This window comes from Musca autumnalis, unplaced genomic scaffold (genome assembly GCF_047663935.1).
Source record: "Musca autumnalis isolate F117 unplaced genomic scaffold, ASM4766393v1 scaffold_5, whole genome shotgun sequence".
Lineage (NCBI taxonomy): Eukaryota > Metazoa > Arthropoda > Insecta > Diptera > Muscidae > Musca > Musca autumnalis.
In genome coordinates, this window is record NW_027412088.1 from 58,209,061 (window position 1) to 58,235,433 (window position 26,373).

The 26,373-nt window shown below is 35.4% G+C and overlaps 1 protein-coding gene across 2 annotated transcripts in view; it reads right to left on the minus strand.

Moving 5' to 3' along the window:
* Positions 1–26,373, minus strand: part of Epac (Exchange protein directly activated by cAMP) — a 569,466-nt gene that overhangs the window by 532,219 nt on the left and 10,874 nt on the right. The window contains exons 2-3 of one of the 2 annotated variants that reach the window (XM_073956939.1): positions 19,648–19,781; positions 18,629–19,389 (exon numbers count right to left, since the gene is read on the minus strand). In XM_073956939.1, coding sequence (XP_073813040.1) covers positions 18,629–18,663 — 35 coding nt within the window. In that variant the 5' untranslated portion in view covers positions 18,664–19,389; positions 19,648–19,781. Of the gene's footprint in view, positions 1–18,628; positions 19,782–26,373 lie in introns of both variants that reach the window. The other variant, XM_073956943.1, reaches the window with a different exon arrangement.

Here is a 26,373-nt window from a genome sequence, read left to right on the forward strand (position 1 = left end):
TGAATTTTCATTTATATTTTTCTTGTAATGGAAGCCATCAATAGAAAATCTTAAGATAAGTGGAATGGCGGAGAAACTGTTACGATTGCCATCTCTTACTTAGAAAAAGAAAATGTATTGTTGTATAGTTTTCTGTCCAACGGCGAAAGTTAAAGGTAAGTTAATGTTTAGAAAGAAACCCAGATAAAATACTTAAAATTGTTTTATAGTTTTCAATTTTGCTTACAGATGACAACGCTCAAGAGGATAATTTCAGTCTTACGCTATCATTGATCGCAAGCAGACGTGTTCTTTCACCTCCGTTACTTATTTTTGTTTACTACAACAACAAAATCATTGTAACAACCAACAAAAATTATCAGCATCACGTGTTGTGATAAAAAGAAAAACAAAAAAAAAAGACTGTTCAATATTAATAAACAATAACAAGTGCATTTAGTAGAGCACTCAAATGCACTCACTAAAAAGAAGATGAGAGGCAGAGCGCCTAAAGAAAAATATAAAACTAATGAGAATCGTTTCGAAATACTGCAATCATTTGAGAATGATGACGAAACCTTCAGTGAGGAAGAGAATGAAGTACGCGAGTACAAAATTGTTGTTCCGCCAATCGTTGTGGATTCTGCTCATAATTTCCTAAATGTGTACAACCTGATTGGCCAGGAGTACACATTTAAGAGAATGTCCGTCGGTACTAAAATAATGTCACCTTCAATAACACTCTTTGAAGACGCAAAAAAGAAACTTATCGACTCAGGTTATACTTTCTACTCTCATGAGTGCAAAGATACCAAAATATTTAAGTTGGTTCTCTATGGTCTCCCGCGACTCAATACCAGTGAAATCAAAGACGAACTTAAAAACTCATTCAACATCAATGTTGTCAATATTAAAGAAATTAAAACAGCTCGTTCATCTGAAAGTGATGCAATTTATATGATTGAGTTCGATCGTACTATAAATACAAAATCACAAATCCTAAAAATCAAACGTATCTGTAAAATTAATATTCACTGGAGGAAACCTCTAAAAGGTAATAAAGGTCCCACTCAATGCACTAAATGTGCAATGTATGGCCATGGAGCCAAAAATTGTTTTAGAAAAAGCGCATGTATTGCCTGCGGGGGTAATCATGATGTCGCCATCTGTCAAATAGACAAAACACCTCAAGGCAGCCCAGCCGTCTACAAATGCTTTAACTGCACCAAGAATAATTTGAAAAACAATAATCATAGAGCCGACGATCCACGATGTCCCAGCCGCAAAGAGTACTTAACAATCCGTGAAAACTTAACGAGAAAATTGTCTATTAAAAAACGACCTCTTCCAGTAGTTTTCGATACCGTCGCTAACGAATTTCCCCACCTAAAAACTGGATCATCTATTCCATATGGTCCCATCTCACTCAATCCGGATAACTTATATTCCAGAGTTACTGAATCAACGACTCAAAATGTTTCATCAACAGCCGAACTTTACAGTATCGAGGAATTATTTAAAATTTTCTCAAATGCAATCTCTGATCTACGCAATTGTAGAACAAAAATGGAACAAATGAATGTTATCATGTCTCTGCTTAAATATGCAATATAATCAAACGCAGAACCGTCTTAAAGTAATGCATTGGAATTGCCAAGGCATCACTACATCATCTCAATCTATTGAACTTAATAATTTCATAAAAGAAAACTCTATCGACATAGTTCTATTAAACGAAACGTTTTTAAAACCACACCACAAACTTAAGATGCCAGGATACCAAGTTCATAGAAAAGACAGAATCTCCCATGGAGGCGGAGTAGCAATAATAATTAAATCATCATTAAAATACAACTTAGAGCTATCATTGCCAACGAAGCTGATAGAAAATATTTGTGTTTCTTTGGAGATCCGTAACTCAAAAGTCAAATTTATATCGGCTTATTGTCCTCGGTACACCTCAGACTTTATTCATGATCTGGAAATGCTGACATCCACAAATAGCGAATTCTTCATATTAGGCGATTTTAATGCACACCATACTGGCTGGAACTGCACCAAATCAAATATTGCCGGAACCACACTATTTAATCATCAAAATTACAATAATTATTATATTTACTACCCACCTAACCCTACTAGATATCCTCAAAATCTTACTAACAGACAGGCTTCAACGATTGATCTTCTGCTAACTAACTCCACCTTGCACTTTACTGATTTAGATACCAAACCACACCATTTGTATTCCGACCATGTTCCAATATTATTCACCATTAATGACGATTTTACACACAAACAGGACTCTTATCTAGACTTCCATAATGCTAACTGGACCTTTTTTAAGAACTCTCTCAATACAAAAATTACTTTATCCGAAGTCCTAAATGAAGAAATAACGTTTCTAAATATTGAAAACTCAATAAATGAATTCACTAGGCTTCTAAAGACTTCATGTTCTGAGGCTGTTCCCCCTAAACCCATAAAGCATCATACATACAAATTAAATGAACTCTGTAAAAACATAATATCAACAATAAACAGATACAAGAGAAAATTCCAAAGATGTGTTGACCCAAATGTAAAAGTAACCATAAAAGCAATCATAAGGGAGTTAAACAAAATCATCTCTCTTAATATTACCAATGAAAGAAATACCCAATGGGCCAATTTTCTGTCTAAAATTCCAGTCGGAAGCAAGCAGTTTTGGAAAATAACTAAGAGAATCAGAGGAAGTAAAATCCCTCTAAAAACATTAGTTGTCGACGATAAAGAATATTGTAGTGACGCAGAAAAAGCCAATATTATCGCTGACCAATTTGAAAAATCTCATTTAATCACTGCTGACTTGCGTAGCCCAATGGAAAATAGAACAGATATTGTTTTCAATCTGCTAGAAAATGACACCACCATGAATATCGACACCCATTCGTGGACAACTTTCGATGAAATAAAAACATTCATCTACTGTCTCAAAAATTCCAAAGCCCCAGGTTTTGATCAAATTAACAATATCCTTTTGAAGAATTTGACTGATTCTGCATTGCAGTATTTGGTAAGAATCTACAACTTTTGCATAAAACATTCATACTTTCCCAGGGCTTTTAAGCTGGCAAAAGTTATACCGATTCCAAAAAAGGGCAAAGACGGCAGATATCCCTATAATTACCGCCCAATCAGCTTATTAAGCTCCTTAGGAAAAATATTCGAAAAAATAATATACCGTCGGCTTCAGGCCTTTGTAGAAGAAAATAATTTGATTCATCAATATCAGTTCGGATTTAGGGCTGGACACTCCACTATTCATCAAATTAAGAGAGTAATTAACTTAATTAAAGATAATAAACATCGAAAATACTCTACGGGCGTTCTCCTCCTCGATGTAGAAAAAGCTTTCGACTCCATCTGGCACAAAGGTCTTCTCTTTAAATTACACAAAATGAATATTCCAATATATCTCACGAAACTGATTAACAGTTTTCTTAAAGACAGAAAATTCACAGTTGACGTTGATGGAAGCCAGTCATCCATTCGCGACATACCAGCGGGAGTTCCCCAGGGCTCTGTACTGTCTCCACTGCTATATTCTCTTTACATTTCCGACTTTAAACTTAACAGAGGCAGTGATGTAGCTTTTTATGCTGATGATAGTGCCATAATATGCCACGGAAAAGTTTCAAATTCAATTGTGGGCAAACTCCAAAAGTCTTTAGTATCTGCCTCAAAATACTTTAACAAATGGAAAATAAAAATTAATGAGGAAAAATCGCAAGCTATACTGTTTCCTTTCAATAAGTCTCCGAAGCGAATCCCTACCAAAAAACTTAAAATACAAGATAATGAAATAAAATTCTCAAAATCTATAAAGTATCTAGGTATAACACTAGACCAAAAATTGACATTTAAAGAGCATTTGGATAGTGTGGCTCTGAAAGCTATAAGATGCGGTCGAGCTTTGTTTCCGATTCTAAATAGGAGATCAAAACTAAATGTTAAAAATAAATTACTCTTATACAAAATGTGTATTAGACCAATTTTAAATTATGCTTGTCAAATCTGGCACGAATGTGCCAAAACACACATTAAAAAGTTGGAAATAATACAGAATAAACATTTAAAAATCATTTATAATCTTCCTACGAGATATCCAACAGTTGCATTGCATAGAAAAGCCAGAATCAAAACGATAAAAACTCATATAACCGATATCGCGCTGTCATTCAAAGAGAAATGCAGAAGATCAAATCACGCCCACCTAAGAAGCTTGATTTAACATCATATTATCTTAACTATATTTCGTTAAATATATTAAGCATTATATGTTGTTTTAAAGCCTCTTAAAATTTTCTTTGTGATATTAAATTATAGGTTTTTTACTATCTTTTTCCTATAAAATAGCTAGTTTTAATACGTATTTTTATAATATTAATAAGTTTATTTGTTGAAATATCTATATGATAGAAACTCAAAACATTGTAAATAATTATGTATACCAAATGTTTCTTTGATAACAAATAAAAAACAAACAAAACAAACAAAAAAAAAAGAGGATAATTAACATCGCTGAAAGCAAGTATAAAGTGTTTAATAATGTGAAATGAAAATTCAAATATTGGTTAAATTATTTTTTGTTGTTTTTATGTGTTCCTATATTTACTTTTTTAATTTTCATTTATAGTTGCAATGGAGATAAAAAATAGAAAATCCATTGATCAGTGTAATTACGGAGACTGTCCGTGGGCAATGAAGCACTACTCCCTTATGCCTTGTTCAGACTGACGGTAATTCGCTCTCTATTCGTTGTTCGACCCCAAATTACGATATAATTACTTCATTTCCCATACAAAATTTTGAGAACGAACAACGATTTTTGTACATTGTTCAATTTAAATTACTCTCAGAACGACGATAAAATATGTCCCATCTCTAACAAATGAGAGAATTTATCGAAATAAATTAATTATGACAGAAAAAATATAAAATTTAAAAATTTATTAAAAACCAAAATATTTTTAGAAAAACTGCAAAACGTGAATGAAAAGTAAACGGTTTAACGACTAGTATACATTCTTAGCTAATTCTCTTTTACTAAAGGTGCATTTCTTATCCATCGTTTCAAACTCGCGTACAAATCTAGAAACAACAAGTCAGCAAAGGCTATAGTCGGGACGGGGCCGACCATGTGATACCCTACACCACTACCCCTGTGCATAAGCTTTTCACTGGTAAACATTTCTTTTAGGAAATATAATCCGACTACCACCAAACATAATATGCCTCTTTCTCTCTGGGACCCCCCATAAGCAACCAAAATTTCGAGACCATCCGATCAAAATTACGAGGTGTAGCTTGATTGCAAAAAATGGAAGAATTGGATGCATTACCGACTATTGTGGTATCTCCCTTGTTTGACCACCTTCGCCAATCTGCTTTACACCAATGTAAAGGTAATATTTTCTTCTTCCATTGACAGGCTTTGCCGTTGGAATACCCATACTAAAAGCCGATATATTCACAAAGAATAAAACTTTGAATTTGTCTCCAAATGAGTTTTTCCCCATTCCGACCCCTAAAAATTATCAGACTATCACAAAAATTCAATAGGCTTCTCCGTATGTGGGGCCCCCATCTATCCCCAAAAATTTCGTCACTATCCGATCAAAATTCCAACTTCTAGCTTGATTATAAAAAATGGAAAAATTGGGTATATTACTGAATTTTGCAATATCTCGGTTTGTCCATCACCAAACTAAATAGGCTTCTTCCTCTGTGGGACCCGCATCAACTCCCAAAAAATTCGTGACGATCCGATCAAAATTGCGATCTGTAGCGTGATTACAAAAACATCGGAAAATGGGATGTATTACCGAGTATTGCGATATCTCTGTTGTTTGAGCAGTTACGACAACCTACTTTACATCGTTGTAAAGGTGATATTTTCTACTTTCCTTGCCTCTTAAAGAAACAGAGATATTGGCTTTGAAAGAAAACGTAGACCTTTTCTCCAAATAAGTTTTTGCCCATTCCGACCCCTGAGTATTATCCGACCATCATTAAAATCAGTAGGCTTCTTCCTCTGTGGGACCCCCATTAACTCCCAAAATTTCGTGACGATCCGATCAAAATTGCGACCTGTAGCGTGATTACAAAAAAATTAGAAAATGGGATGCATTATCAACTATTGCCATATCTCTGCTATTTGACCACCTACGACAACCTACTTTACATCGTTGTAAAGGTGATATTTTCTACTTTCCTTGCCAGGTTTTGCTTTAGATATACCTCCTAAAGAAACAGAGATATTGGCTTTGAAATAAAACGTAGACCTTTTCTCCAAATAAGTTTTTGCCCATTCCGACCCCTGAATATTATCCGACCATCATTAAAATCAGTAGGCTTCTTCCTCTGTGGGACCCCCATTAACCACCAAAATTTCGTGACGATCCGATCAAAATTGCGACCTGTAGTGTGATTACAAAAAAAACGGAAAATGGGATACATTATCGACTATTGCCATATCTCTGTTATTTGACCACCTACGACAACCTACTTTACATCGTTGTAAAGGTGATACTTTCTACTTTCCTTGCCAGGTTCTGCTTTAGATATACCTCTCAAAGAAACAGAGATATTGGCTTTGAAATAAAACGTTGACCTTTCTCCAAATAAGTGTTTGCCCATTCCGACCCCTGAATATTTTCCGACCATCATAAAAATCAATAGGCTTCTTTCTCTTTGGGACCCCCATTAAACCCCAAAATTTCGCGACGATCCGATCAAAACTGCGACCTATAGTGTGATTACAAAAAAATCGGAAAATGGGATGCATTATCGACTATTGCGATATCTCCGTTATTTGGTTACCTACGCCGACCTAGTTTGCATTATTGTAAAGACGGGATCTTCTACTTACATAGTCAGGCTCTGCTTTTGGAAAGTTTTCAACCAAAGCTGTGATATTCGTCACAATAATTAAAATCGCAAAAATGAAAATTGGGGTTTTATTTGCTACGATTGTGATATCTTCGTTGTTTGATCACCTACGAGCACCTACTTTACATCATTACAAAGGCGATATTTTCTACTATCATTGTCAGGTTTTGCTTTTGGTATACCCAATACAGAAGCTGAGATATTCGCTTTGGAAAAAAACGTTGTCTTTTTATCCACCTAAGTTTTTTGCCCTTTCCGACCCCTAAATATTATCCGACCATCACCAAAATCAATAGGCTTCTTCCCCTCCGAGACCCCCATCAGCGTCCAAAATTTCGTGACGATCCGATCAAAATTGCGACCTGTAGCGTGATTACAAGGTTTAGATGGACAGACGGACAAACGGATGCGTTACAACTTTTTGGCCAATACCAACTTATAATACCCTCCCCACATAGTGGTGTAGGGTATAAAAATCAAATGCCTGCCAGAAAGTGTGTATTAGGGTTAGTCATTTTTTCATTTTTTTTCGAATATCAAAAATCTGTGGAAATGGCATGTAGGGCAGGCAAAAATAATAAGAATTGCGTTTTTACTTTTTATACCCTACACCACTATGTGGGGAGGGTATTATAAGTTGGTTTTGGCCAAAAAGTTTGTAACGCATCGAAATAATGGTCGTAGACCCATACTTATATATATCAAAATGAATGTCTCGACGAGCTGAGTCGATCTGGCTATGTGTGTCCGTCCGTCAGTCCGTCCGTCCGTCCGTCTGTCCGTCTGTCCATCTAAACCTTGTAATCACGCTACAGGTCGCAATTTTGATCGGATCGTCACGAAATTTTGGATGTTGATGGGGGTCCCGGAGGGGAAGAAGCCTATTGATTTCGGTGATGGTCGGATAATATTTAGGGGTCGGAAAGGGCAAAAAACTTAGGTGGATAAAAAGACAACGTTTTTTCCCAACGCGAATATCTCAGCTTCTTTATGGGGTATACCAAAAGCAAAACCTGACAATAAAAGCAGAAAATATCACCTTTCTAATGATGTAAAGTAGGTGCTCGTAGGTGATCAAACAACGAAGATATTGCAATAGTAGCAAATAAAACACCAATTTTAATTTTTGCGATTTTAATTATATTGACAAATTTCACAGCTTTGGTTAAAAATTTTTCAAAAGCAAAGCCTGACTAAAAAAGTAGAAGATTCCGTCTTTACAATGATGCAAACTAGGTCGTCGTAGGTAACCAAATAACGGAGATATCGCAATAGTCGGTAATACATCCCATTTTTCTATTTTTTTGGAAATCGCGCTACAGGTCGCAATATTGATCGGATCGTCACGAAAATTTCAGGGTTAATGGGGGTCTCACAGATGAAGAAGCATATTGATTTTGGTGATGGTCGGATAATATTTAGGGGTCGGAATGGGCAAACACTTATTTGGAGAAAAGTCAACATTTTATTTCAAAGCCAATATCTCTGTTTCTTTAAGAGGTATATCAAAAGCAAAACCTGGAAAGGAAAGTAGAAAATATCATCTTTACAACGGTGTAAATTAGGTTGTCATAGGTGGTCAAATAGCAGAGATATGTCAATAGTCGATAATGCATCCCATTTCCGATTTTTTTTGTTATCACGCCACAGGTCGCAATTTTGATCGGATCGCCACGAAAGTTTAGGGGTTAATGGGGGTCCCAAAAAGAAAGAAGCCTATTGATTTTGATGATGGTTGGATAATATTTAGGGGTCGGAATGGGCAAACACTTATTTGGAGAAAGGTCAACGTTTTATTTCAAAGCCAATATCTCTGTTTCTTCAAGAGGTATATCAAAAGCAAAATCTGGCAAGGAAAGTAGAAAATATCACCTTTACAACGGTGTAAATTAGGTTGTCATAGGTGGTCAAATAGCAGAGATATGGCAATAGTCGATAATGCATCCCATTTCCGATTTTTTTCCCACATTGGAAGAAGCCTATTGAATTTGGTGATAGCCGGATAATATTTAGGTGTCGGAATGGGGAAAAACTCATTTGGAGACAAATTCAATGTTTTATTCTTTGTGAATATATTGGCTTCTAGTAGGGGTATTCCAACGACAAAGCCTGTCAATGGAAGAAGAAAATATTACCTTTACATTGGTGTAAAGCAGGTTGGCGAAGGTGGTCAAACAAGGGAGATACCACAATAGTCGCTAATGCATCCAATTCTTCTATTTTTTTGCAATCAAGAAATTTGGTTGCTTATGGGGTCCGAGAGACAAAGAGGCATATTATATTTGGTGGTAGTCGGTTTATATTCCCTAGTGTGGGTAGTGGTGTAGGGTATCCCATGGTCGGCCCCGTCCCGACTATAGCCTTTGCTCACTTGTTCGAAATTGTAAAAAAACCTTCCGCACAATATGCAATTACTTTAGCTAAAAACAAACTTTTTTAGTTTACTTTTTTTTAAATTTTTAAATTTGAGAAATTTTTTTCTGCAATAGTTGTTCTTGGAAATAATTTTTTTTAGTTGGTTTTAGTGCATCGATTTCAAATATGCAATTTGATCAAAAATCTGTCATTTAGTTGTTAAGCTACATCGATTTTAAAATTTGCAACTCGGTTTCATTTCCCAGTGTTAAAAATTTTAAACGAGTTGCTCTAATAAAAGTTTGACAATACAGAAGTAATGTCATAATACATAATTTATATCGTATTGAGTTTTAAATTATTTTTTCATAGCTTGTGTTCACATCGCAATGTCGTTTAAAAAAAGTTGCAAAAATGTCCAAAAAAACAGTGATAAGGGTCAAAAATTTTAAAGCAAAAAGACCGAATGAAATAAAAAAAGCTGTTTTGCCGCTATACCATTTATACGAATTTCCGAAAGAAATCACTATAATTGAAAGATATAGAGGATTAGTGCTTGAGAAATCTAAATTTTTTAAAAAAAATATTATCAAATTTTAAAAATCACAAAAAAAATCAAATAAAAAAGTTGGTTTTGAGCTAAAGTAATTGCATTTTGTGCGGAACGTTTTTTCACAATTTCGAAAAAGTAAAAACGCAATTCTGCTTGTTTTTGCCTGCCCTATATGCTATTTCCACAGATTTTGAATCTAAAAAAAATGACTAACCCTAGTGTGTATACCAAAAAATTATTTTGGCAGGTCTCTCTCTCATTAATTTTGAAAATAGAAAAATTATAAAATATACTGAAAACACCAAAATTGTGAGAAAAAATAGAAAACATGAATGAAAGTAATATAATTATACCCTACACCACTATGTGGGGAGGGTATTATAAGTTGGTTTTGGCCAAAAAGTTTGTAACGCATCGAAATAATGGTCGCAGTCCCATACTTATATATATCAAAATGAATGTCTCGACGAGCTGAGTCGATCTGGTTACGTGTGTCCGTCCGTCTGTCCATCTAAACCTTGTAATCACGCTACAGGTCGAAATTTTGATCGGATCGTCACGAAATTGTGGGTGTTGATGGAGGTACCGGATGGGAAGAAGCCTATTGATTTTGGTGATAGTCGGATAATATTTAGGGGTCGGAAGAAGCAAAAAACTTATGAGGATAAAAAGACAACGTTTTTTTCCAAAGCGAATATCTCAGCTTCTATATGGGGTATACCAAAAGCAAAACCTGACAATGAAAATAGAAAATATCATCTTCTAATGATGTACAATAGGTTCTCGTAGGTGATCAAACAACGAAGATATCACAATAGTCGCAAATAAAACCCAAATTTTCATTTTTGCTATTTTACTTATAATGACGAATATCACAGCTTTGGCTGCGGACTTTCCAAAAGAAAAGCCTGACTATGAACGTAGAAGATTCCACCTTTACAATGATGCAAACTATCGCAATAGTCGGTAATACATCCCATTTTTCCATTTTTTTGGAAATCACGCTAAAGGCCGCAATTTTGATCGGATCGTCACGAAATTTTGAGGGTTACTGAGGATCTCACAGAGAAAGAAGCCTATTGATTTTGGTGATGGTCGAATAATATTAAGGGGTCGGAATGAGCAAAAACTTTATTTGGAGGAAAAGTCAACATTTTATTCCAAAGCAAATATCTCAGCGTCTATAAGGGGTATACAAAAAGCAAAACATGGCGATGAAAGTAGAAAATATCACCTTTACAACGATGTAACGTAGGTTGACGTAGGTAGTCAAATAACGAAGATATCGTAATAGTCGCTAATAGAACCCAACTTTTCATTTTTGCGATTTTAATATTAATGACGGGTATCACACCTTTGGTTGGGGGCCTTCTAAAAGCAAAGCCTGACAAAAAAAGTAGAAAATCCCATCTTTAAAATTATGCAAAGTAGGTTGGCGTTGGTAGTCAAATAATAGAGATATCGCAATAGTCGTTAATGCATCCCTTTTTCCACTTTTTCTGCAATCACACTACAGGTCGGAATTTTGATCGGATCATCACGAAATTTTCTCACAGAGATAGAAGCCTGTTGATGTTGGTGATGTCGATAGTAGCCTAGTATAAAAATTAATATTAATTATTTTGAATCAGTTCGCCTTAAGTCATTTGGTATAAAAGCCAGATAGGTGAAAACTTTCGTATCTCCATAAAAGAAATGTTTTCGAGTGAAAAGATTATGCACAGCGGTAGTGGTGTAGGGTATCACATAGTCGGCCCCGTACCGACTATAGCCTTTTCTCACTTGTTTCATATTAAATAGATATCTGAAAGAAGGACAGATATTTTCTCAGCTCATATCAATTAATTTTACTCGTCTTTTGGTTGAAACTTTCTTTAATATCAGTAAATAAAAATAAAGAAAATATGAACCATGTTGCTATGAATTGTGTACCATGTCGTATGAACGGGTTAATTCGTGTACTTAATTATGAGAGCGAACAACGTGATTCAAATGCTGGTATGAACATGGCATTAAGAAAAAAAAATGCTATATTCTAACATCGTGAACGTACACAGGGGATGACTCAGCGGCTAAAGCTGGAGGTAAGTTATTGTTTAGAAAACCATTCAATTTGTTAGCAATTTGTTTATTGTTTCAGTTTTACTTACAGATAGGGTTTTGGGTAGGGAAATCCCGCACCGGGAATTCCCGGACATTCTCGGTTTTTTGGTTACGGGATTTTCCTGGGAAACTGTTATACCATAGAATCAAAATTCGATTTGATTTTACAGAATCAATAAATTACAAAAGATTTGGAAATAACTTTAATCTACAAAGGTGTTTTCAGGGAAAAAGTTATAAGAGCCGCTCCAAAAACATGGACTATAACGACTGATTTTTATTCTGTTCCATTTAAGTGCGGAAGAATATTTTCTATTGTAAAGTCCCATTTTTATAGCCTCAGTCATTGGGCTAAACAAGGTCCGGCTGGCTGGCTGGTGCGCACGATAACTCTCGAACGAAGCCACCGATCAGATTGGTCCAAACTTTGCACAGCGTATTATTTCATCTAGTCATGTATCAGGTTGGCATATGGACTATATCGGTCCAGCCATTCGAATACTTCCAACACAAAATTTAGAAAAAGTGCAGTTTAACAGTTAGTCTCGAATCGTTTTGAAATTCTTTCCAAAAAGTTCTAAATGAAGGTTCTGTTTCGACGGCGCAACTTTTTTTGGGAGGGCAAGTCCACTCTTCCAGAGGTAAAGGCCCAAAATCTCAAGAAAGCCTCCCGGGACTAACTACATTGGGTAGTAAGTAAGATAACCGTCGAAGGGAGAAATCTGCCACACTCTCCCTTTAAAATGTTTGGCAACGTGTTTTGTGTGCCGCCCTAGTTAAAATGGTGTATTTTTTCGGGGCAAATCCATACTTCCTAAGAAATTGGTTCAAAAACTCAAAAAACCCCTAGAAACGGCAGAAGTATTGTGTTTGATTCTTTTCTTTACCCTGCGTTTACAAAAGACAGGACAGTTGACTTTATGTATTGATTGTCAAAAACCCAAAACTTGCCTCTGCGAAGTAGGCGTCCAGACAATAGCAAAAACAGTTGTAAAATTATGAATGACAACCATAGATTTCCTTTTGTTTTCCGTTCACATATTTTGTTTTTGTACATATTCTTTTGTTTTCAACACATTTAAATTATCATCTCACTTCTTTTTCACAAAAATGTCCAAAATTTGTTAACCCTACTGTCTGTGAAAAACTAATAGACAACTGGGAGACAGCCGACAAATGTATGTATATGTTAGTAAATCAGAGTTGTATTTGAAGACAAACTGTCTGGTGTAAGCGCCTAGTTAGGTCCGAGGCTAAGTGTCGGCACAGTTAACTGATACTTTCTTACTTGTTTCAAACAATCTTAAGCATAAAAATAAAATATAGGCTTTTCGAGGTCCATAAAATTGGAATTTCTGATTAATAACTTCATTGTTTGAGCCAAATCACTTTTCATCGAGCGATTTCCTTAGCTTTGAATAATGTGTGCAAAATCCGCGCAACATGGTGCATTTTTCCACATTTTTCGTTTTTATTCGATAGAGCGAAAACGTGTAATCCACTTTTGTGCCCGCAACTCTCTGAAAATATTGTATTTCATATAAGTTACTATGGGAAGATATAAAAATCACGGAAATATTGATCCACTCTTTAAAATTTCCCGGGAAATGGCGATTTTATGATTCCCGTTTCCCGGGAATGATAAAAACCCGGAAAACCCAAAACTCTACTTACAGATGACAACGGCCAATACTATCATTAGTGTGCTTAATACCTGAGGTATTAAATATGACTTGTTGTATTAATGGTCAAAGCTAATTGCAATAAAATGAAATAAACATATTTAGCATTGACTTCATTTTTGTTCATTACGTGAGTATGAATGGCTTCATAACATGGATGAAGTCCTACGTTGTATCAATGAAATTTGTCATTGATTTTGAACCATCCTAAGGCTTCATTGCATAAATGAAGAAGTGTTATTACAACAATGAAGGTATTTCATTGCATTAACGGAAAAGTTTCATTGCATCAATGAAGGAGTTTCATTGCATAAATGAACAATTTCGTTAATTTTACTTCAATGAAACTCTATGAAAATTTTTTCATTTATTCAATGAAGCTCTACGTTGGTTCAAAATCAATGACAAATTTCATTGATACAACGTGGGATTTCATTCATATTACGTAGCTTTTTCTTTCAGTGTACAGTGCTGCTCAAAACATTTGCAAATCAGATGCCTGTATCACATTCAATATATTTTTGGGACATTAAGTTTTGAAATATATTTGTTTTTATTATTTTATTATTTATTGGCCATATTTTCAAGATTTAAAAATGATTTTCGGTTATGAACACTTATGTTAAAAAATGTGTGAAATATCGGAGGAACACATGTTTTAGACTGCTTAAAACATTTGCAACTCCGTGGTCCTAATATCTATTAGTTCATTTTTGACGATATGTTTTGCCATCCAATTGTTTTTAATCAGAATTTTTCATGTGGAGTACATTTTATCGAAGTCCAAAAATAAACATAGGAACAACGCAATATCTCAAAAATAGCTGGATACCACGTAAAAAAAACTAAAATCGCCATAAGATGGGAAGGAGGTGTAAGAACACCAACAATATCTCCTGCAGGGGATGACCAAATAATAATACGAAATAATAAGCAGATCTCTCAGAGGTCATCAGCAGATGTTAAAATAAGTCTCGACACCGATAGATCTCTACAAACCCTTCTGATACATACCAAGGTTATAGGTATACGCACATTTTGGGAGAACGGTAATTTCCAGAAAAATTTATTTTTTTCAGAAATTAAGCAAAAATGTGTGGTATTGTTTTTGGAGCAGTGAAATATTTAAGTTATATGACTTGAAAAAATGTACTTGATCACCACGTCGATAGATTATAGAATTTGCGCCCTTATACAAAAAAGTTGATCCAAAACGTAGAAGGTGTTTTATATTGCCCTGGATATATGTATTTTAATGGATATAAATGGTACTGGATGCATGAGGTCAAGATATTTATCAGATCCAAGAACTAACCGGACATGTCAAAATCGCACCATATACAAACCACAAGTGTTGTATAACAGTCTGCTTTGTTTTGAGGAGCACTGTATATGTAGGTTTCAGTCTAACCCCCATGAACCTGTATTGCCCAATTTTATGAATTTGGAGGGATTTTTTGTAAAATTTTCGAAGTGAGATTGCTGTAATTTGGTATTGGGTTTCGTTAGCAGATAGACATAACATCGACGAGCTCTTTTAAAGAGTGGTGCTATATGTTCCTTCTAAAGTAAAAGTAAACTGGGATTTTTGAATCGCAATGGGTAGAAAACCTGCACACAGAAAAATATTATAGAGAGTAGAGAAAGAATTTAGTAGTTACTAATTATTCATATTTACTTCAATACAGTGGTGATGGAGGGTATAAAGATTTCGGTTCCGTCGAACATAAAGCAGTTCATACACTATCAATCTTGCTAGTCCAGCCGATGCTGGTGCGCACGATAACTCTCGAACGGATGTACCGCTTTGGTCCAAAATTTGGCTTTCGTTATATTTTGTCCAAACTTAGTTTAAGCTTCTTTTCGCATTACAAGTATACTGAAAAGTAATGGGCTACTTCTTAAAAAATTTACAAGGTAAACCTACTTTACTCCTCACTAAGTAACGAGGACGGTGGCACAGTGTTTGTGTTCGTGTGTTCAACTCGGGCAGGGAGCGAAATAAAATAAAGTAAAATAAAAATAAGAAGTGTGTTGAAATTAAAAACAAATTCTCCACATCAACTGTTCTAAAAATATAATTCTTTTCACCTTACTTTTCAACTTCTATGGTCATAAAATAACTAGAAACTGAGTGCGACATGCCCTTGTAAAAATAATGGGGAAGAAAGGGGATTTGAGAGTAGTTACGGCTGACAAAAATCCCATACGAAACCCATGATTTTGGGAGGACTTTTTTGCTGGGTAGTTTTCCTATTGGCGAACATTTTTAGATCATTTTATTAAAGCACAAGGAATTCCAATTATGGCATTTCATTAAAATAAAACTATATTGAATATGACAACACTTGAAATGCATTTACATTTTATGCGCATTCGATTTCAATGATCACCACTAAAAATACATCATCCTGTGCCGTTTCAGTGAGATTCATCAAGGGCCGTGGGTGTAGAATCTCACTCAATTTTTAGAAAAAATCTATTATATCTCCGTATTTCAGAATGATTTTAAATATCTGTTTTCGTTTTAAATGGCTGAAATTGGGAATTAAGTCTCGTTGGGGGTGTAAAACTTTCCACCTACAAGTTGTCGGTATAAGTCCACAATTACCAAGTTAGTGGTATCGTAAAATTTAGAACATGTTATGTCAATATTTTCTTAATGAAGTTGGGGAAATTACAACAAAAATAATTTTTCTTATAAAGTGATTTGATATTTCATATTCGAATATCTGTAGTGCGATTCTCTATTTAATTTTTTGAGCTACCGACAATTGTCGGTAAAATTAAAATGCTTATAATTTCGGTAATTACCGATATTTTTCGGCCCCATGTAAGGGTACCCGAGATAAATGTTTTGAACATTTGAGTCACATTTCCCTACAGAATTGGTTGTTAATTGGTGTTTTGTGTTCGCAAAAAAACCATCCTTTTAAGTATCTGTAGATTTTAGTCTAGGTCCTTTTTGTCCGAGAAAATATCAGTATAAAGTGATTGTCATCAGTTAAGTTATTATTCTCCTTCAAGGAATTATAATTAACGTACAGAAAAACTTAGTAGTTACTAATTATGCATATCTACTTCAATACAGTGGTGGTTGATGGTATAAAATATTCGGCCCGGCCGAACTTAAAGCCGTTCTTACTTGTTATACCCTCAGCATTTATGCTAACGAGGGTATATACACTTTCATACGGGCAAAATGTGCTTCATCGAAATAATGGTTTTAGACCCCAAGTATGTTTGGACGAAATGTGTTTCAGACAATTTGGAGTCGATTGAGCAATGTCCGTCCGTCTGTCTGTCTGTCCGTCTGTCTGGCTGGCTGGTGCGCACAATAACTGTCGAATGGATGAACCGATTCGGTTCAAATTTTGGCTTTCGTAATATTTTGCCCAAACTTAGTTTAAGTTCGAAGATGGGCTATATCGGTCCACTTCTTCCGGTACCTCCAACACAAAAGTTCGAAAATGTTCGGAAAATTTATGCGCACGATTACTCTTGAAGGGAGTAACCGATTCGGTCCATACTTTGCCCATCGTAAAATGTGTACCAGACTTAGATTATGTTTCAGTATAGGCTCAATCGGTTCACTCCTTCAGGTACCTCCCACACAAAATTTCGGAAAAGTTCAGTTTAGAGCCATCTCTCGAATTGCTCTGATTTTTGTTTTAGCAACTTGTATTGACTGCCCTCCATACGACGGTACAAGTTTCATCAGGGGCAAGTCCATACTTCCTGAGAAAATAGCCTGAAAGTTGTAAAAAATTCTATGACACCGTGTAAGGTGGTTGGGGCGCAAGATAACTCTCGATCGGATCTGCCGATTCGGTCCAAAATTTGGCCTTAGTAATATTTTGTCCAAACATAGTTTAAGTTTGAAGATAAGCCATATCGGTCCACTCCTTCAGGTACCTCCCCCACATAAGTTCAAAAATGTTCGGAGAATTTGTTCATCCTGTAACTCTTGAAGGGAGTGGCCGAATTGGTCCATACTTTACACATCCTAATATATCTACCAGACATAGATCAGGATCAAATATGGAATATATTTGTCCACTCCATCCGGTACCTCCCACAAAAAATTTCAGATAAGTTCACTTTAAGACCTGATATCGAATCACTTTGATTTTTGTTCAAGCAACTTGCATTCGCTGCCTCAATTACGATGGCAAAAGTTTTTTCAGGGGCAAGTCCATACTTCTTGAGAAAACAGCCCAAGGGTGTAAAAACCCCCTATGGCACCATATGTAGTGGCTGGAGATCCACTTCCATAATGGTCTATGTATATCCATTCCTTTAAGTATATCCTCCGAAAAACGTTTAGTCCTAATCAACATTTTTGTCGCTTCATACGCCCAAAATTTTTTACAACCCCCTAAATACATACGTTTTTGGGAAAAAATTGTTTCAATATACACAGGCTGAGGGTATATCTCTGTCGGCAAAGCCGACTGATACTTTTTTAATTGTTTTCATATCACTTTGATTTTATTTTTGTTCAACGATATGGGAATTCCTTCTTTTTGCCATGTCCGAACAGCATTTCATCGCTAAATACTCAGGAAATTAAAACGATTGATTTAACCTCCATCGAAGAATTGTAATATTTTTTTGCCGGTAATACTCGTCAAGTCTTTGCATGTACCGTAGTGGAGATGGTGATTCCCCTTGGGATTCAAAATTTGCTTTAGTTGCGCCCATACTGAAATGTAAGCGATTTACTTCAGTTTTCATAGTTTTAATACAATTTTCTAAATATTTCTTGACACTGCAAGGTATTGGCTTTAAGCATCAAGCGTATACGTTATATTTTTACGATATTGCGTATTCGTATAAGCGTGCAGGAAGTAAATACAACGTTCTAACCAAAATAATGTTGTAATTTTCCATTTATTTTAAACATCAAGACAAATTTTAAAAAGATATTCATTTATTTGCTAAATGTGTTGAGATTTTAAGCTAAGATAAGTATTTGGAATTAAAGTGAATTGAAATAAAGTTATTTATCGTCGCTACTTACCGTTTGTCCATAGCCGTTATCCATTCCATAGCCATGTTGACGTTTTCGTTTCGATCTTTGCACCAACACGAAAGAATTTTTCCAAAATTTCCTTGGTTGCTCTCGGTCTATGTGCTCGAGAGCAAATCACAAAGCATTAACACGAAGACAGAAGGCAGCAAATTAAATGAAAAACGAAGGAATGTTATGCTTTAAATCCGACACTTTTATTGATTTTTCTGTCGTTTGTTGTGTTTTTTCTTCACTTTCGTTTGGCAATAATGGAAAAATTTAATGAAATTTTCAAACAAAGAAATTTGAAAGGCTTTGAGATTTTTTGAGCACTAAACGTAATAAATGTTTCTTTTACACTTCGTTATTAACGTTTTACCGCCGTTGGAACACGTTTTACACCTTTTTCGTTGATAATTATTTTTACCGAAATTGTGGTGTGGTATTTTGAGAATTTCTTAGCTTTACACGAATGTTGCTATAAATCTTTAAGTCGTTAAACGGAAACGTATTTTGGGTGACACAGCTGTCACTTCCAGTTTAGGTCATTAGCAGATACCAAAAGTAACGGAAATTACCCCAACATCACAACACAAGATTGGGGTGTTTAGATAAAGATTTGCTTTATTCTTTGTTGGATTTTAAGGATGATAAACGTATCTGCGTTTTTTTTCTTTTTCACCAACTAATTTAACTTCACTTGAACACAAAACTGAATAAAGTTTTCATTCTGACATTGAACATATTTTTTGTTGTTTTAAAAGTTGTTGCTTTGTTTTTAGCTTTGTTATTAAAAACTTTTAAATTTCCGTTGCAGCCGTTGTTGTTCCTTTTTTCCTTTTGTTGCTAATGTTAATGTTTGTGTGCTTGTGTGTGCGAATATTTTATTTTAGTCTACCGGAAAGTGTCTGAAGGTATTAGCAGAGAATGTCCTGTGTGGTGTTTGTGTTAGGAGGGATTGTGTTGTATGTGTCTTTCTCTCTGTGTGTGTTTGTGTATTTATGTTAATGTATTTTTACTGCGCGTACATCTGTTTGCCGACATCCTGTTCACTTTTCATGTAACATCATCATCATCAGCCTCATCGTCATCACCATTCTCGGCATCATAATGTGGACCTCAGTTGAAGTGCCTGCAGAACACGGGAAACATGTGTTTCAACCTAAAAATAAAAACGTAAAAATTAACAACAACCACCAGAAGTTATAGTTAATGTTGTTTTAAAGTTGTTTTTTGGATGTTTTTGAGAATATATTTTAGGTCGTAATATTTTGTAAAAAACAGTGGTATAACAACAAAGCCCCCATTGTAAAGGGATCAAATAATTTAAACTTATTTTCTCTATTTTTTTAAATGCTTAGAGTTAGATTTATTCCAGACAAGGGATAAGAGATGTTACAGTCTTTCCATTTGGACGATATGTATACAATCTTTAAAATCGACAGGTACCTTCATACAGCCACTTTAGTAAAAATAAGTCCTTTCATTACCTCCACCATAAAATATCCTTAACTGAAATGGAATAATGAGTTTACGTTCCTGTCCACAATTTTAGGTGCAAAAATTTTTCGACCACGGATACCCCTAATGACTAAATTATCTAATCTAATCTAAACAAGTAAAAAAGTATCCGTCGACTTTGCCGACAGAGATATACCCTCAGCCTATGTAAATTGAAACTTTTATCTATATCGAATGTATTTAGGGGGTTTTCAGATTTTTGTGGCCCTTTTTGGATATTGGAACTTGCCGACAAAAATGTGTATTAGGATTAAAGTTCAAAAGTGTTGCGAAGGAGGTTCTTAAAGGAAAAGGACATAGTCAATTGTAGAAGTGGATCTTATTTTGAGGGTCATATCTTTTCGATAGATATTGCGGCCAATACTCATTTCAGTGGGTCATCGTATGGCTTGTGGACCAGTATGGCAGGAAGCATAGACTTGTCCACGAAAAACATAATATGACTGTAATCAGGACCAAGACGAGCAGCATCGGTATACATTTCCAAAGGATCTAAGACACAAATGTTGAACTTTTGTGGGGGATGTACCCTTAGGAGAGGATTGCCCCTGATGAAACTTGTACCATCGTATAGGGGACAGTGAATACAAGTTGCTACAACAAAAATTAAAACTATTTATCCGAAATTTTGTGTGGGAGGTACCCGTAGGAGTGGACAAATATAGTCCATATTTGAACCTGACCTATATCTTGTAGATATATTAGGATGTGTAAAATATGGCCCATATCTGTCACTCCCTGCAAGAGGTATCGTGCGCACAATTTTCGGAACATTTTTGAACTTTTGTTGGGGAGGTATCTGAAGGATTGCATCGATATGGCTCATCTTCGAACTTAAAAAAATGTTTGGACAATATATTATGAAGGCCAAATGTTGGACCGAATCGGCAGATCCGTTCGAGAGTTTTCTTGCGCTCCAACCACTACACACGGTGGTATAGGGGTTTTTGCACCTTTCAGGCTATTTGCTCAGGAAGTATGGACTTGCCCCTGATGAGACTTGTACCGTCGTAAAGAGGGCAGTGAATACAAGTTGCTACAACAAAAATCAAAGCGATCGGAGAGCAGCTCCTAAACTGAACTGTTCCGAAATTTTGTGTGGGAGGAGTGGAAAGAAGGAGTGGACCGATTGAGTCCATATTGGAACCTCATCTATGTATGGTAGAAGTTTCACGATGTGCATGGTATGTACCGAATCGGTTACTCCCTTTAAGAGTTATCGTGCGGCCAAATTTTCCGAACATTTCGATTTTTTGCGGGGGGAGGTACCCGAAGGAGTGGACCGATATAACACATCTTCGAACTTAAACTAAGTTTGGACAAAATATCACGATACCTAAAATTTAGTTCGAATCGGTTGATCCGTTTGAGAGTTATCGTGCGCTCCAGCCAGACAGACGGACGGACATTGCTAAATCGACTTCAAATTGTCTGAAACGGATTTCGTCCAAACATACTTGGGGTCTAAAACCATTATTTTGATGAGGCACATTTTGCCCGTATGAAAGTGTATATACCCTCGTTAGCATAAATGCTGAGGGAATAACAAGTAAATCGTCCTTTCATTACCCTCCACCATAAAATATCTTTAACTGAAATAGAATAATGAGTTTCCATTCCTGTCCTGAATTTTAGGTGCAAAAATTTGTCGACCACGTATACCATAAATAAATTATCTAATCAATATAAAACTCAAGAAGATTTTTTTTTAATATTGGTCACTTTACTTGAGATGCCTCTAACAAAGCTGTGATATTCGTCATAAAATCCAATGGAATGGAAAATGAGGTACTCATCCATCTATTGCAACATCTCTGTAGTTTGACTTCCTACGCCAACATTGTAAAGTTGAGATTTTCTACATCCATAACATATTCGGAAAAGAATAGAATGTTGACTATTTCCAATACAGATGTTTTGTTGTCCATTCCGATCCCAGAATATTATCTGACCATGACCAAAAAAAATCTCTGAGACGTCCATCTTCACCAACATTTTCGTGACGAAAAACTGTATTGAAATGAAAATGTTGAATTTTTGTGATAGAGTTCCGAAAGATCAATTTTTGAAGTTTTCATTTAAGACTGAGAAAAATACAGTTGAACCTCGATTATCCGTGAATCGATTATCCGGGAGCCTCCATTATCCGTGATAGAAAAGAAATGTTGGACTTTTTTTCCATTTCTTCTATTTTTCGTTACAAACTTCATTACCCGAGAGTAAAAACACACTTTCCAATTAATTTGATTAAGCAAACAAAAGGTAAACAAACTAAAACTGGAAATTCTCCCGTATTACACAATTTGTGTATTTATGGTATCACAAAAACCATGGGCAAAGTCAATTCAGATGAATCTGATGATGATGATATTATGTATTCCTCTAAAATTTGGTGGATTACCGTAACAAATTTAATAAAAATTGCAGATTTTCATCTTATATATCTTATATTATGCCATTTTTACTTAAAAGTATGTTCAAAAACTACATAAAAGCATTGCCTCCATTATCCGGGAAAATCGATTATCCGTAATGCCTCCGGTCCCGACCATCACGGATAATCGAGGTCCGACTGTATTACGTTTTGCAAAGGTTGAACCAATGCCAGTTTCACCTTTCGATCGTGTCAACCAGTCATTTTAGTGGGTCAGCTTTTGGTTTATTTTGTCAGGAAGCATGGACCACAAAAAATTTATATGTTTCCTATGCAATCCCATTAATATTTTAAAGATCAGTAATTACAAAGATTGTGGTTTTGGCCATTAAAATCATTAGAGAGCTGTCATGATACCATCTTCACTGAAGTCTTATAATTGTTCCACAAATATCCCATAAGGGACAAGGGAGACTGCTCTCATATCATTGAGTGAGTCTTATCTAATTGAAATCTGATCCACCATTGCACTGAGTTTTAACACGCGTCTGTGTACAAGGCGAACGGTTGATCACTGCGTAAAAGTGACACCAGATATGCTCTAGCAGTAGTCATATTGAACATTTCCAACTCTATAGCAGCACTTATTTAACATATAGCATATACATATGTATAGTTATTCACACACACTTACTAAATCTCCCAAAAACAAACACACATACAGACCGATATATGCTCACAATTCTAAATAGGAATCTTTAGATTTTTTGTTAATTTTGTTTAAAGCTGATTAAAACGTGTTGCAAACTTTTTTAGTGGTTTGCTTTGGAGATTATAAAAGTTAGATTGGCAAAAAAATACATGCTGCTATTATTAAGCAGACAAAAAATATTAATTCAAAATTTTACGAATCGATGGAGTGTTAAGCTGAAAATCCACAAAATGGTAAACCATTTTTATATCCTCAGCATTTATGCTAACGAGGGTATATACACTTTCATACGGGCAAAATGTGCCTCATCGAAATAATGGTTTTAAACCCCATGTATGTTTGGATGAAATGTGTTTCAGACAATTTGGAGTCGATTTAGCAATGTCCGTCCGTCTGTCTGTCTGGTGCGCACGATAACTCTCGAACGGATGAACCGATTTGGTCCAAAATTTGGCTTTCGCAATATTTTGTCCAAACTTAGTTTAATTTCGAAGATGGGTTATATCGGTCCACTCCTTCCGGTACCTCCCCCACAAAAGCTCGAAAATGTTCGGAAAATTTGTGCGCACGATAACTCTTGAAGAGAGTAACCGATTTGTCCCATACTTTGCACGTGCTTAAATTTCTACCAAACTTAGATGAGGTTCCAATATTGACTCAATCAGTCCACGCCTTCAGGTACCTCCCACACAAAATTTCGAAAAAGTTCAGTTAAGGACCTGCTCCCGAATCGTTTTGATTTTTGTTGTAACAACTTGTATACACGGCCCCCCATACGGTGGCACAAGTTTCATCAAGGGCAAAACCATACTTCCTGAGAAATTGGCCTGAAAGCTTCAAAAACCCTATGACACCGTGTGTAGTGGTTGGAGCGCAGGATAACTCTCGAACGGATCTGCCGATTCGAACCAAAATTTGCCCTTGATAATATTTTGTCCAAACTTAGTTTAAGTTCGAAGATAAGCCATATCGGTTCACTCCTTCAGGTACATCCCCCACAAAAGTTCAAAAATGTTCGGAAAAATTGTGCGCACGATAACTCTTGAAGGGAAGGACCGATTTGGTCCACACTTTACGCATCCTTTTATATCTACCAGATATAGAACAAGTTTGAATATGGACTGTATTTGTCCATTCCTTCGGGTACCTCCCACACAAAATTTCGGGTAAGTTCACTTTAAGACCTGCTCTTGACTAACTTTGATTTCCGTTGAAGCAACATGCAATCGGTGTCTCAATTACAATGGTAAATATTTTTTCAGTGGCAAGTCCATACTTCTTGGGAAAACAGCACGAAAGTTGTAAAAAACCCCTATGGCACCATACGTAGTAGCTGGAGAGCACAATAACTCTCGAACTGATAAACCGATTTGATCCAAAATTTGGCCTTAGTTTAACTTCTAAAATGGCCAATATCGGTCCTCTCCTTAAGATACCTACCCCACAAAATTCCAACATTTGTGTCCAAGTGTAATTTAGGGTCTGTTCGTAGATTCCTCGCAAATTTATCGATGATGTTTTTTGTAGAGTTGTGCCAAGGGATCTATATGGAACTATATAGTTCACTTCGCAGTTCCAATGACCCACATTTTTCCTTTGAACAAACTGCGTATACTTACTATCACACGTAATATTTCATGATGTTACTCATACGTATTGGAACTAGTACAAGGAACTAGGAACTAGATTACCCAACTCTAGTTTTTTGTGGTCCTGTTTACAGCCATATATCTTTTCCGTGGACCAAAAAATACCACGCCAGTACCATGTGCGGAATATTGTCCTGTTACGAAAACGCGTGTTTTAGTTCGATTCGGTGAAAAAAGTTTCCGCACCGACTGCGATTACTAAAGCCAAGGCCTTTAAAAGGTCGGCCATTCAGAGTTATGTTAACAACTTTTGACAACAAACATAATAGATTTTATATTATTGTGATTTAAGTTTCTTTGTATTTTAAATCACAATAATGTTTTGACAACTAAAATAGCAATCAGGTGCGCTTAGTGTCCAACTGTATAAACTGTGACTAAAGCCCTTTTGATATTTTTTCTATTTAAAAATTTAAATTGGCTTTGTTTGAATAAATATTTATTGAAAACAAATACAATTCTCACAGGCAAAATCATTAAAAACAGTCTGTAACGTTCGCGAATTCGTTGCAAATGACCACATATTCTCTTGTCCGATAGGTACAATATATATAAACATAAAATTCGCGAGTTTATAGTTATTATGAATAGCGTATATGTCATTATGACAAATAAAATAAAATAATGCATTACTGAACTTCAATGCATTTGGTGCGGAAACTTTTTTTCGCGATAGAGAAAAAATTGCACCGTATTTCAAGTAGTTTTTCATGCTCAACACGTCTATGTGGTGGTATTTTTGATATTTGCAAAAATTGCAAAAAAGTTATAACCCTAATGTATAATCGTTCATTTTAATATTCCTCAAGCGGTTAGCATTATATTCTAATTCTATTATATTGCAGTAAGGTTCATGTATAATCGACTAAGATTTTTAAAACTCTTTTAAATTCTCATACGTATACAAAAAATACGAATACAAAATGATTGCCAAACAAATTGAATGTTTGTGTGCCAATAATAACCTCAACCAAATGATATGGAAACTACTTCATATTCTACCATTATAATTAACTTTTTTTAATTGCAATAAAAGTTATATAAAATTCTTTTTCATATGAAAATAATTATTCCATATTTGTCGCATTCCTGTTTATCCCAGCAAAATTAAATGGAAGTGATTCCATGTGAAATCACGATTTCACTGGTTCTTTTGCACGAGTTCAAATGAAGTCGTGAAAGATCCGATATTTTACATCGAATTACCATTAGTTCGAATGGAGTCGTGAAAAATCCGATCTTTTTCATCGACTTATCATGAGTTCGATTGGAGTTGTGAAAGATCCGATTGTTTTCATTGAATTTTCATGAGTACAATTGAAGTCGTGAAAGATACGATCTTTCCTGTTTCCTTTTGTGGAATTAAAAATAAGTATAAAAGATCCTGTCTATAAACCATGAACTGTGCGTCGACCGACACCGATAAGTAAAACGTATCGAGCTGCAAGTATTGCGTTGGCTGGGCCATGCCAAGAGGATGAATAAAGCCACCAGCATA